General features: G+C 41.5%; 1 protein-coding gene across 1 annotated transcript in view; it reads left to right on the top strand.

Annotated features, from left to right (window-relative positions):
- The window catches only part of Wdr72 (WD repeat domain 72), a 172,333-nt gene extending 167,121 nt beyond the window's left edge, over positions 1–5,212 (top strand). The window contains exon 20 of the mRNA XM_041679848.1: positions 5,157–5,212. Within this exon, the coding sequence (XP_041535782.1) occupies positions 5,157–5,212 (56 nt within the window). The remainder of the gene's footprint in view (positions 1–5,156) is intronic.
- Positions 5,213–14,188: the final 8,976 nt, after the last annotated feature.

The raw sequence follows: 14,188 nt of genomic DNA, 5'->3' as shown, positions 1-14,188 counted from the left end.
CCACCACTAGAATCTCTTTACCTTACCCTGTACAAACAGAACTCTGACTGGGAGGGGAGAGCTTTAGCAAAACAAGGGTGGAGGTGGTCAAACAACAGGAAAGACTGTTGGAACCCTCTATCGGGGAGTAAGATTTACTCTGTGTCAAATTTGCTTACATTGATATTCTCTCTGTGAAAAGGAAAGGTAGGAAAATGTACCAGGAAAAAAAAAATAGCTCGAACCTCTTAGCTGGGATCTTTGGCTTCTGCCTTCAGATTGAAGGACACCCAATTTTAATTATTAATTAATTATAAGAAAAAATAATTGTTACTAAAAATTGAATGACATTGTTGGGCCACTACAAGCCTCCAGCTGCTGGTACCCACCTCATTACCATGGCTGAAAGAGTTCGCTCTCTCTCCGGGCTGGACAGACATTGCTTTCCCGTTTTGTCTGGCTACACTGTCTCCTCCACCCTCTCACATCTTTGTGTGCGATCTTTGTATCATATTTTTGATTCATCCTCTCTGTAGGCTGTCAGCTTAGTTAAGAGATTTCCAAATTGTGTTGCCTTCCCTGACAGGGGGCCAGCTGCAAGCAGTCCCCTGATCCTTCCCGGAGGAGAGATACTGAGATTTAATTTTCAGGGAAAGGTGCAGCCTGCAATGTATGGCAGGCCCCCTAAGTCATCTCAGAACCCCAATAGGCCCAGTCGTGATGGCAAGTGTGTATCAGCCCCCTCCACTGCACTAGGATCCCTTAAAAAAGGAGCTGCAGCTGCGTGCCCGATCCCAGCAATGCTTTCTCTTCTGCATCTGAGGGCACAGAGAGACAGCATCTTCTTACAATGACGGAAATTGCTAAAGAACAAATTAACCCTGCTCTCTGGCATAACACCCCAAGGAAAATGTCGATTTGTTTCACTTTAAAAAGGAGACGGTGATGGTAGTGCTATCTGTCCCTACTAAAGATTATTCCTAGATTACTTAGTTAGGATTGAAGGTGTCTAGTTCTGACGGGGTTTTTACAGTTCTCCATGAACTGTTTCCCATCAAACGTTTTGTCGGGAAGTTAAATCTAGGAATCAGGGGTTTCCTGAAGCGCTCGTTGTTTTTGACACGATGCATCAGCAATAATGTCACCCACGATTCCTTAATATAAGTGAAAATCAGATGGCTTTTACCATCTGACTGTTGTGAACAAAAGAACATGTCCAAAAGAAACAAAACAGAGTAATTAGAAAACACAGGAGTGGGGGAAGAGTGTTGTAGAGGGAGCCCTGTTCCATACATCGGACATCATTAAACCGGTAATAAAGAATGAATTGCTCTGGCTTCTTCCTCTGTCCATCCTTGCATTTTAAGACATCTTACCCTTATAGGCCTAGAAACCTCTGGAGGGTTCGCTACTGGTCTCACTGCCTTCCACTGAGAATTTGTGGCTTGGTTGTCATGGAGACATCGTATTTCTCCAAGAATTGCTCATATTGATCCGTAGCCAGGCGTAAATGGCCAAGCGAGTGTGAGGAAGGAAGGGGGCTGGGCAGTCCTGTAAAATGACCAGGGCTTGCGGGTTGGAAAGCAGCTCGTAGCAAACACTTAGGGGAAAAGAAAGAAGCCGTTTCGTTTTGGCTCGGGATTTCTCTCTGCACTTTGGGCTGTTGTCTTCTTTTGGGACACACCGAAAGGAACTTGTTAGTTGCTTGTCATGTCAGATCTTGGGTGCCTGGCCCTGACACAGCTGTCAGCTTCCCAGCTCTGTGCAGTTCAGGGACACACAACAAAGAGGTAGTAGCATGAATTATTTATTACTCTTCGTGTGGATAAAATTCTGTAATAAGAAATTAAGACACTTCTGACAGAGGTGCTTGTTTGCTGAAAAAGATTTTGATGAGACATTAAATTTCCTCGGAGTAGAAACATCTGATAGATGAAATTCCTATAACTGAACAAGGAAAGAAAATATGTTTTGTGTTTCTTATGTGAATTTGGTGGCAAAGAGGGACTTTTCTGAAGCTGTGAAATTATGACAACTCATTTTTCAGAGATAAACTTCAGTCTAAGTGACTCAAAGTGTAGGGGCCCCACAATGATGAGCATCACCCTGGAGAAGTACACATCTCTGTTTACTGTGTAGGGGTGGTGTACACACGCACACAAAACCAATGTAGGAGGTTTGAAGTGGTGATATTTGAGACCCTAACTAAGAGCAGTGTGTCGGCAGCTAAACTTACAATGCCATCGTTGCGAAGGGGTACGCTTAAGTCTGGAGCCATCATTCTTCCCGTTTTCCCCTGGAATGGCATCACTCCATCTGAAATTCCCTTTAACATCTTCATGGGTGTGCAAAATCCCCGTTACAAAGCGGAGCATGCTCGGCCTTCTAGCTGTAATGGATATTGACCTTATGTAGTTTAATGTAATGCTAACTGACTAATATATTTATTACCTCATTTTAAATGAATAGACTAAATGTTTAAAGAGTATTTAGAAAAGGAAAACAGAAATGATTTTCCCATACCAAGAGTATCGCTTCCTCTATTCCTCTATCCAAATACTGTCTTTGTTTTTAAATCTTTTCGAGCTGACCCTTAATTCTGGCTTCTGTAGCTACATAACACTGACTCCAACCCTCATTCATAAACAGAAGGTCATAAGGACAAGGTAGCATAGAGAAGTTGAAACATATTTTTGAAAAGATATGAAGTTACTATTTTAGGTGCTGCTAGTTTTTAAACACCATTAATAAAATGGAATTTTTAGATTTTCTGTAAAATGTTACAGATGACGTCCTGAGTGGCCTTTGGAGATAGTGGGTTAATTTTCACCCTCACAGTACTGTCCAGCCTGGAGCTGGCCAGGGGGAGCTGTTCATAAATGGGCCACTCTGCATATGGGTCACAGCTCAGAGGCCTGGCTGAGTGTGCTCCCCTCTTCTCTGGAGGGCTTTACCTTACTCAGCTTGCCATTCTGATCTTTATTGGTTCAAGCCTTATACCCAGGTGAGTGCCTGGAGTCCATTAAGGTTGGCGAAGCACCTGTCAGCCAGGGTATTCTTGCTATTTCGACCTTGCTGGTGAACCTAGAGGTCTGGTCTGATGAGGAAAGTAACCCTTGGACATGTCTTTTCTTTGAAATAATTCATCAGCCGTGAGTTTTGGCTCACAGGTGAATCCCAAATAGGAGCTTGTGTCTCTGACTCTGTGACATCTACCTACTTCTTCCCCGGCATTTCTGTTCTGGAAACCTGTGGGGACAAGGTTGATGTCTAGTAATAGAAGCTCTAAGGCAGCATCATGAACATGCAGCTCCCTATTTGTGATTTTGGGCCATTAGACCTTCCTTCCCTGGCTTTTTAAGGCCTGGATGCTTCTTATTTTAAAAGCTGCTTTTGCAAAATAATTTTGACATTTTCTAGTTTGCTTCTGGGTAAAGCTCAGCCTTATCTTCCAGGCTGTCTTAGAACACACCCCTTGTCCCTCATCGTCATACTCATGATGATAAAATTACAGGGCAATGTTTGCAATTTTTAGGCTACTGTTAATGAGAGACATTAGAACATTGGCATAGAAAATTAATAATTTTACCTCCCAATGTTCTTGGGACAGTGGACTTAAAAATAACTTCAGGGGAAGGATAGGTGGCTCAGTCGGTAAAATGCTTTCTATGCAAGCACAATAACATGAGTTTTATCTTCAGCACCTCTGTAAAAATAGCCAGGTGTAATCTACATGCTGAAGAAATAGAAACAGGGGATCCCTGGAACTTGCTGGCCTGCCAGTCTATCTGAATCAGAGAGCTCCAGGTTCAGTGAGCTGAAAAAGTAACACAGAGAATGATAACAGTGCTAATCTCTGGCCTACACATACATGCATACACATGAACACACGCACGTACATACACACGGGTAGTGCCAGCTGAAAATAGAGGAGAAGGCAGAGTTTGAAAGTATAAAAAACTATGCACTAAGTTTCCACATCAGTTTCAAAGTAGTTTCTAAGCAGTGTGTGTCCTGCCGCTAATAGAACATTTTAGTGGTTTCTATGTCGCACATTGTGCGTGTGGATCTATATACATCACTGTCAATCAATATCACATTTGCATGAATCTGATGAACAAAACTAGAATTCTCACAGAGGATGATACATTGTGAAAAGCCAAGGTGAGATTTTTTTTCTTTTACTATTCTGGCTCATGAATCACCGGCAAAAGCCAGGAATCAGAAAGTAGGACAGCTCCAGGATGGCAGTGTTGGAGGGGCTTGATGATGATGCATGAGGCCGAAAATGTGGACAGTGTGAGCTGAGCATCAATCATGGCCACCAAACACAGGCTTGTGGCTGAGGCTGAAACTTGCTCTGGAAAAAGGAAGAACAATGTCAATAATAAAGTAATAAGTTCCTACTGGCTTTGTTTAGCAACACCAATGCTTTAATTAATTTATTCCAAAGAGAAAAATGTAAACCCCAGCATAATAACTTTTAAAGCAGCATAAAGCCATAGGCTGATTCACAGGAATATATACGTGTAATGATATAGGGCACCCTATTTATTTGCTGTGATAATAATTAAAATTAAAAGTCCAATTTTGAATTTTTCCAGGAGGAATGAAAGTTACAACTTTGGAATTGCATCATTAATACCAAAAAAAATCAGTTAATGAAAGCACAAGCCTCCACTTCTTTGAATAGTCAAATCAATTTATATCATATCTGCCTCCCCCTCCCATTTTGTTAGCCTATACAGATAACTACCCAAATGCTTGAACGATACATACATTCTGCACCTTAATCCATACTTCAGCAAATATTTATAAAGCCTGGCACTCAAACCATTGTTGTAGGTTTCTCTAAGAACAATTGAGTTACTTAAAATTTGGGAGAATTTGCCTCTTTCAAGCTAAGTTCATCATTTTGAAAGATTTTGTTGTTGAACTTATTTAAAGCTACTGGTAATGCGTAGGATTAAAATGTAGGTTCCTGCCTTATAAGACAGGGATATCGGTTATCATTAGTGCACTTTACTTCAGGGTAGGAACGGGATGCAGAAATCACAGGCAATGTTCTCCTTCCTTTTCTGCTCCTCTCGCTTCCCCTTCACGCATCTCTCCTCCTTCTGTCTTTCCTCTTGTTTCTGTACTGCACAATGTAACCCAGATATCTGCTTTCTTTCCAGGTCAGCCTCGGCATCGTCCATGGATAGCGAAGGTGTGTTCCTGCAGGATGTGCTAGACGGAGTCTTGAAAACGGAATCGAATCTGAACTAACAGAGAAGCACAAACACACTATTTCTTTCCCACCAAATAAAAGAAACAGTGTTGTCGTGGGTCTCTAGTGGCTTCACTAATATGTTAGCCAGGGTGTATTAAAAATGTTATTACTGGTTGAGGACACCCAAATTCTAATTCTAGGATTTGATTGTCTAAGTGGGCCTCTTTATTCCTCCTTATTTTCTGTCACTGTTTGTAAAAAGAATGTCAGCCCACAGGTAGAGATTTAACACTGCTTCAGGTGGTGAATATCAGTGCCTGAATATGAGAAGCCAAAGGAATGCACAAGACTCTCAGCTTATAGTTGTTTCAAGGCATTTAAACCACAACTTTATCAACTTTGCCATGTTGAGCTTGGACATAGTGTTTTAGCGGGCGCTTCAGTTCCAACCAGCCTTTGCACATCACATCCTTAAACACGAAATGTCCTTTAGTCAATCTGTGACATACAAGAGTGTCTAGTTTTGCAAAGTCCAATCAGTCCAGAGCTCTAATGACACCGTAGCGAACGTCTTTAATTAAAGGTTGATGTTATTAGCCTTGTAACCTGAACTGGGGGAGGGGATTCTACTTACAACATGCCACAGCTCATTCTTTGTTAGTATAAACATCCACAATCTTTTCCCAGAAAGAAGCTGGGCTAGCAGAAATTCTAAAACTAAAAAAAACGCAAAGCAGTATCAACAGAAATGGATGTGACATGCTCATCTGTGAAGCTGGTCTGAATTAAGTGCTATGACTTTTATTGAATGATTTCTTAATTTATAGAAAACCATCAAAGATTATCAATATATAGCTAAATGAATAGAAATATGGCCTAATTTATAAGAAGATGGAAATAAATATATATGATATATACATATTTTGCCTGTGTGTGTGCATGCACGGTGTGTGGGTATGTGTGTGTGTGTGTGTGTGTGTGTGTGTGTGTGTGTGTGTGTAGTTCATTTCAGTTCATACAATTTTAATTCAACAATTTTCTGAGGACCAGCCTCAGATCCTGTGTTGGGATGCAGCAGTCAGGGGAAAGGAAAGATTCAAAAAGGGAAATACTTCATTGAGCTGCCTTGCTCTGTACCCTTCGAGATTTACAATTAATTATTGAACTAGATGAATATATCTAATAGGAATATCAAAAAATTGCAACGCCATCAAAGTGATGAAAATCCATGTTTCATGGTTCCTAAAATATGTCGCTGCATGCAGTTAATTTTGATTTGTACTTACGCTGTAATATGTTGTCAATAGTAATAGCCACAGAAACCATTCTCTTCTGAGCATTTTACGCCTTTGAATAGAGCCGTGAGGAATCTGAAACAAGTTACAAACAAGCTAGGCATTGGGGCAGATTGTGCCTTTCAAAGGCATCTCAGGCATTTTGGATGATGAAATATCAAAGATGTCTCCAAAAAGAGAAATTGTAATGATTAAAACCAAGTACGTATTGAAACTCTGGTATGCTTATTTAAAATGAGTTTTATTATTTTCATAAATATGTCCTTTGCACAAAAGACTAACAGTACATTGAAACCATTGCTGTACTTAGCATATTTTCAGGTCTAAAGAAAACAATATTGAATCCTTGATAAATATTTCATGGTGTCAGCAGTGGTGGGAGATCAGACATGGGGGAACCCTGGCTTCACCGAACAGAACATAAGATTCTTCAGCACCGTAGCTTGAGTCACTTTAAATTCATATTAAATGACTTCATCAAGATTGGTTTTTGTTTTTTATCAATTTCTAAAAACCACCACTCCAAAACGAAAACTTTTAATCCTAAACTGAATTCGGATTAGAACTGAGTGTGTTAGATCTGAAATGCTCCTCATAGCAGTCCTGTTTAGGATGCAAATCCCTGGGGCTGTTTGAAAATGCTCCCCCTATGAACACCGTCTCGAGTCCATGCTTTAAGTGATTTCTACTTTAGGAAAACTGAAGCAGCAAGTGGGCCTATGACTAATTAGGTTTACGACCACTTGGCACCTTAGCTCTCAAGTTAAAACTGGATTCCTGATTGGGGCAGGGTGTCTTTCTTAGGTCTGTCTCTTGGTGAGCACTGGAGTACCTGAAACTGTTTGGATTCAGAGTCCTGTGACTGTATTGAATTGTTGGTTTAAGAGAATCTTGCATTTCTTTTCAGGAGTCATCAGGTAGTATCTATGCCTGTGTACACCTCCATACAGAAATCTAATTCAGAGTAAAGCCATGTCTTCAGACATGAATGTCATCACCCTTTATGCACGTTGTGGAGCTGTTCCAGGTCTTTGTTGGCGGTGCGGAGGAAGGAGCTTAGGAAGTTCTTTGGCGCTAAGAGGCTACCCTGGTGTACCCTGGTGTGCCCTGGTGATGTGGGCTTCTTGGAGCCCCATTTCTTTGCCATGCTTCCATGCACTTTCCACCCTAAGAGGGCTCCATGTGATAGCTGTGGACGATGATGCAAGCCCTGGGAAACACCCAATTAAAGTCAAATGTGTGGTATCATAAACACACCATCAGACAGCCTCAACTTTTCCCTTGCTATTTTAGAAACTACGTTTAGACTTCCTAGACCTTGTTACTATTAGGAAATAACAAGAAAACCTTACAGTAGGTAGGCTGTCTCCCGGGGCTGGCATCTGCGGTCATATTTATCTCCTTTGTGTGTCCGATTTCCTGCAATTTTAAAATCCCTTTAAGATATGATCAAATCAATGTTTTTAGAAGCTATACTGGTTTTCCTTCGTCTTGTAAAGGCACATTATGGTAATCTGCTTTTCAAAAAAGATGATGTATATGCTGTGCATTTAAACTGGAGTGTCAGAATATTTTAATCCCAATTGAGTTCAGTCTCCAGTTCACAGAATGGACTTTTGTAATTTTTAATTTTAATTTACACACAGCTCATGTGATCAGTTATTTTAAGGCATTGTCAGAACTTTTTGTTCTCTACAAAATGGATTCCAATATATCCAATGTACCAAAATTGCCATTCATTTCATAGTCTCTTCTGTGTAAAGATCTGTGCAATGCTTAGCATTTGTTAAAGATTTTCTAAATTAGTAGTAATCCAATTTAAACTCGTGAAGCGTCTTGACTGTTGTCTTCCACACACAGTTAAATGCCACCCCACCACCAGCACGCGCAGTGGCTCTGGTCAGCAAGGAAGGATCCTTAAGAGGATATGTGGAGAAAAAGTTCAGATAAAAATAGTCAATCTCCCAAAGGAACCTACCACTGGAAACTCTCTTCGGGCTTAGGTCCAATGGAGAATGGCAGGTGTTCGGTCAGCTCATGACTGGGGCAGAGACCAGGGTGAGCCTGCCCAGCCACAGCTCTCCCATTCTCTTTACATTCGTTTTAACTGTGCCAGATCTCATCTTCAAACTTAGGATAGCATACTTTTATTTTCCAGTTAGGGTTTGATAAATATTGCACTAAAAATGTTTGTCTTGATTAATTTGATTTTTTTTTAAAAAAAATCATTACTTATCTTTGGTCCTGCTCCTTTACTTTTTAATAAATACATCTTTGCCTCCCCCACAAAGCAATTTGCATACAGACAGACTGCGATGATTGCATTATTGTTAGCATGATTATAATGATACAGAAAATAAACAGGTAAGAGAATATTACATAAAACTGTTATTCATAGAGCACCTAAACATGTTTACATTGCTTTTCTGTAATAAAAGAGAAAATTCTTGGTGTCTCGGGCTCTGCCTTTGAACGATTTCAAACACCTTTACCCCACTGCTACAACACGTTTTCTGTCATCAGTTGTAAAGATCCTTTTTGTCTTCAGTAGCCCGATCCTTTGAAATGCTGTGGGGATTTTTATTCAAGGATATAAGATCTTTAACAGCAATGAAGAACAGTCCATATTTAGTACACGCCCAGCCTAAATTTGTAAAGTGCCAAATGCCAGCAACATGCCAATATTCATAACAGTATGAAAAAGCAATAATTAGTTGGCACGTGCCTCCTAAACCCATCATTTACTCACTTAGCAATCATTTTAATTGTAATTATCTACAGAGTCATCAATTGCCTTTTAGATCCTGCCTGTGCAGATTCTGCAGGGAAGGTGTTTGCACAATTTCTTCTAAGATAAAAGGAGCATCTGTGATCTCTGTTCTTGATACAGCACACGCTTCTGCGGATTTTTTTTAAAAGGAATTCCCTGTTAATGCTTCAGGGTCAACTGCATTGCCTATCAAAAATAGCCTCTCTTGTCTGTCATTAGAACCCTGCTTCTCTGCATCTCTAATTGTATCCTATGTGGTTTCAGCTTCCCTTTTGTATTCTGAAGTTGGGCAATGGGAGTTGGGGACATACAGAACCAGGCCAATATCATTTCTTCTTCCCCTGAGAAGGAAGCCCAGGGAAGAAGCTGTCCATGAGGTGGTCTTTATGATAGAGAAGATTCCCTGAGATCAGTCCTTAATCCAAATAACCAGTGCTATTCTCCCCACCCCCAATCTAAGTGAAGAATTTAAACTTCTTCGAGAATTCAAGGTAATGGGGTAGAAATAAATAGTCCTTTGTTTGGGATAGTGAAGTGGAGAAATAAATGGGGAGGTCTCAGGGCTATGTTTTCACAGACAGTGCTCTGTCTCAGGTACCCTCTGAGAAGCGCTGATTTGTGTGTAGTCTTCCTGCCATGTAGGTGGCAGCAACACCCAAGATTAGAAACTACCAGGTCCCTGGCTGTGGTCCAAAATGTATTCTAACTAAAAGAAAATTCCTCATGGAAGAGAAAGGGCTTAAGGCACAAAGACAAATTCTTCTCTGTCTCCCCATATCTCTCAAGCACTATTTTAAGGTTATGCTTAAACCCGTTCCCATAACATAGGGACATCTGTCACTTCCCTCAATACTGAAATCAATTCTTCTGCTCCTGTTCGGACTGTAGAATTTGTTTCTGTGTCTTTCTTTCCAGGGTCTGATTTCCTTAGCTTCTCCTGGCTGTAGTCGTTCTCTGCTGGGAAAGGAAGGGAACTGCTTTCGGGCCCGACCACCTAAGCCTCTGGTGAAATCGAGAAAGGCCGTCTATGTAATCATCTCAAAAAAAAAAAAAAATATTGAGTAAATGTGGAGAGACAAATTCGTTTCTCCTGATCTCCCTAAACAGAAGTGACTACACTCATTATCAAATGAAGTTCACACCCAATCCAGGATACCTGGAAGAGAGGCCAGAGACCCCACGGGAGCCATGCGGCCAAGGATAAGGTGTGGTCGTGGGTCAAGTCTCTGAGGAAGCTGTTCATTCAAACGTCCACAAGGATTTAGGACTGGTATGCACACCACAACGCAGTAAGCTTGCTTTCCCTTGGGCTAGAAAACTGATGAAACGCAGGTGATTTCCATTCCAGGTGATTCACTGCAACTCGTCCATGTCAGAGAAAACAGTCTTTCATGATGGCAGCTTAAGAACTTCTTGCTACATAGACTCAGTACTTCACAATATCAAGAAAATGCTCACATTTCCGGGCAGGTGACACATGGCGACTGACTCCCAAGGCAAGGAAGGTAAGAAAGCAAGAAGGCTGCCCATCCACTCTTTCAGTTTGCTGAAACTCCCTTCTCTTGTTCCTTCACTCAGTGGTTCTCATCCTCCCTGATTCTGCAACCCTTTATACAGTTCTCACATTGTAGTTATCCCAGCCATAAAACTATTTTCATTGTTACTTTATAACTAACTTTACTACTGTTATAAATTGTAATGTAAAATATCTGTTTTTTTTTTTCCTAAAAGTCTTAGGTGACCCCTGTGAACGGGTCATTTGACCCCCAAAGGAGTCTTGACCTACAGATTGAGAATTGCTGCCTCACATCCTTAGTCTCTTCTCTTCTTTCAACCTATGTAGTTTAATAGAAATATTTTAAGAAATAGCATGAATATAACAGGCATTGAATGTGGGGTAAATGCTGAGCATCCAAGCTACTTGGCTTTTCTTTTCTTCTTCTTTTTTTTTATTAAAATTTTTTTTATTAAAATTTCCATCTCCTCCCCGCCTCCCTTTTCCCTCTCCCTCCCCCACTCCCCACGCCCCACTCTCCTCCCCCTCCCTCTCCAGTCCAAAGAGCAGTCAGGTTTCCCTGCCCTGTGGGCAGTCCAAGGTCCTCCCCCCTCCATCCAGGTTTAGGAAGGTGAACATCCAAACAGCCTAGGCTCCCACAAAGCCAGTACATGCAGTAGGATTCTTAAAGGCTTTTTCAAAATGTGTGTGTGTATGTGTGTGAATGAGTGTGTGTGTGTGTGTGTGTGTGTGTGTGTGTACATGCAAATGTCTCCAGAGGCCAAAAAAGGAACTGGATTCTCAGGAGCAACAGTTACAGATGATTGACAGCTGCAGTGCTGACATGGGTAATGGGAACATCTCTCCAGTCCTCTGTTTAGTGTGTGTGTGTGTGTGTGTGTGTATGTGTGTGTGTGTGTCTGTGTGTCTGTGTGTGTCTGTGTGTGTGTGTATGTGTGCGTGTGTGTGTGGGTGTATGTGTTTGTATGTGTGTCTGTGTGTGTGTGTCTGTGTGTGTATGTGTGTGTGTATGTGTTTGTATGTGTGTGTGTGTCTGTGTGTGTATGTGTGTGTCTGTGCGTGTGTGTGTGTGTGTGTCTGTGCGTGTGTGTATGTGTGTGTGTCTGTGCGTGTGTGTATGTGTGTGTGTGAGTGTGTGTGTGTGTCTGTGTGTGTGTGTATGTGTGTGTGTGTCTGTGTGTGTGTATGTGTGTGTGTGTGTGTCTGTGCGTGTGTGTGTGTGTCTGTGCGTGTGTGTGTGTGTGCGTGTGTGTCTGCGCGTGCAAGCATGTGACTATGGCATACACATGCTGTGGTACATGAGGTCAGAGGTTTCTGTCTTCCACTGAAGCAAGGCCTCTTGTTGTGCACCACTGCATGTGGAAGTCTAGCTGGCCCACCAGTGTGAAAAGAGTCTCCATTTGTATCTTCCATGGAAGCACTTCTGTTATAACCTTGTGCTACTACATACAACTTTACATGAATTGTTGGGGGTTCAACCTTAGGTCTTCATGCTTGGACAGAAAGTAGTCTAGCCTCTGAGCCATATTATCAGCCTCCCACTCATCCTCTTACTAGAACATAGTAGGAAAATGTTGTGGGAAAGGGGCCGCTTGTTGCTTCCCAGCCACTTAGCCCCGAAATAATCATACTGAAACTGTTTTAGTTAAATCACTGCTTGGTCCATCAGCTCTAGCTTCTTATTGGCTAACTCTTACATATTAATTATTATATTTCTATTAATATTTCTATTAATCTGTGTATGGTCACATGGCTGTGGCTTCTGGGTAAAGTTCTGGCATTTGTCTCCGGCAGGGACTACATGGCTTCTCTCTGACTCCACTCTTCTTTCTCCCAGCATTCCTTTTAGTTTTCCCTGCCTAGCTCTGTTCCCCTATAGCTCTGCTATAGGACCAAAGTAGTTCATGTATTAACCAATCATATTCACAGCATACAGAGGGAAATCCCACATCAGGAAAATAGTCTCACACACTGTCCTGAGCCTTATTCTCTTCATATGTGGAGTAAAAATTATAATTTTAAGCAATATTTTCAAGTACTGTTATTAATGAATATAATTTTATAATAAATCAGTATGCATACCAAAAATGCCTAGTTATCATCATCAGTGTAGACATCCAGAATGATCCTTTGGTCCTTGAGAAGGCTCATTCCTCACACTGGATGGAAGATTTGGAATACATTAGGTACATAGGTAATTTTTATAAAACTGTCTTCTAAAAAGAGTTTGATGTTAACTGAATCAAAGATCAAGGGTTGTGTGGTCAAGTTTCAACAGCTGATTGAAAGGCCAATGATTTCCACAGCATAGTGAAGAACAAAACTAAAACAGCATGTTCTGTATCATAAAAGATAACCTTCCAGGAATGCTTGCATCTGAGTGGGACAGGTAATAGTTCATCTAAGGTTATGCAGGGCAAGCATTTTCCCTCTTGTCCTTGTCCCCTGTCAATGCTAACATCCGGAAGGTAACATGCATGTTTGAGTGGCTTTCCGCAGGTGTCATGGAAGTCCAATATAAAGCATGTACACACCTCTAAAGAGGCACTGAGAACTTAGAAATCCAGAGAGCTCCTGAAAGATACTACCCAAAGCACGGTGACGAGATATGCTGAGTTCTGCCTTCCCACAGAGGCACGTGTTTAGGAATTGCTTCCTGTTAAGCTGAACTTCTCGGAGAAGCTCAGCTGAAAACCCAACTCAAGGCAGGATGGACATGGAATCCTGACGTCCTTCAAAGCCATCACACACCAGCAGAGCAAGCCTGGGGATGGAAGCTGGTCCTGGGGTATCCTCAGTAAAGAGTGATGGGATGTCTCATCACAGTTTGGCCTCTTCTATTCACTTCTTCCCTCCTCTATTTACGTGAAAAAAACAGAAGAGGCAATACGAACAGTTAAAGACATTTCTTCTGGAAAAGCCCCAATGCTAATATTAATAAGAGGTATAAAGAGAGCAAACAGGAAAGTTAATAAAAGTGAAGACAACTCCAACAACAACAAAAACAAATGTCACACTGATGCCAAACCAGGATGCCCAATGAAACTACTGAAAAGTGCCTACATCAATCTATTGTCTAGTGAGACTCAGACTGTCAGAGACAACAAGCTGCTCTTAGGAAGATGGAGAATCAAATGGCATCAGAACTCCCAGCTTCATCGGCTGTGTGGAGCTCAGAGGTAGAATTACCAGTTTCCATTCTGGGTTCTAGAAGCAAGAAGGGGCCTGACCTAAATGCTCGTGTGTGTGTGTGTGTGTGTGTGTGTGTGGTCTTGTTTCATGATAGGGTCACACTATATGGCACTGACTGTCACAGAACTCACTATGTAGAGCTGACTGGCCTTGAGCTCACAGAGTTCCACCTGCATCTGCCTCCCAAATGCTGAGATTAAAGGTGTACAGTACACTACCACACC

The sequence above is a fragment of the Microtus oregoni genome, unplaced genomic scaffold, assembly GCF_018167655.1.
Source record: "Microtus oregoni isolate MIOR12 unplaced genomic scaffold, Mior012 000032F_ref0000030, whole genome shotgun sequence".
Classification (NCBI taxonomy): Eukaryota; Metazoa; Chordata; class Mammalia; order Rodentia; family Cricetidae; genus Microtus; species Microtus oregoni.
This window is presented reverse-complemented; position numbering and strand designations above follow the sequence as displayed.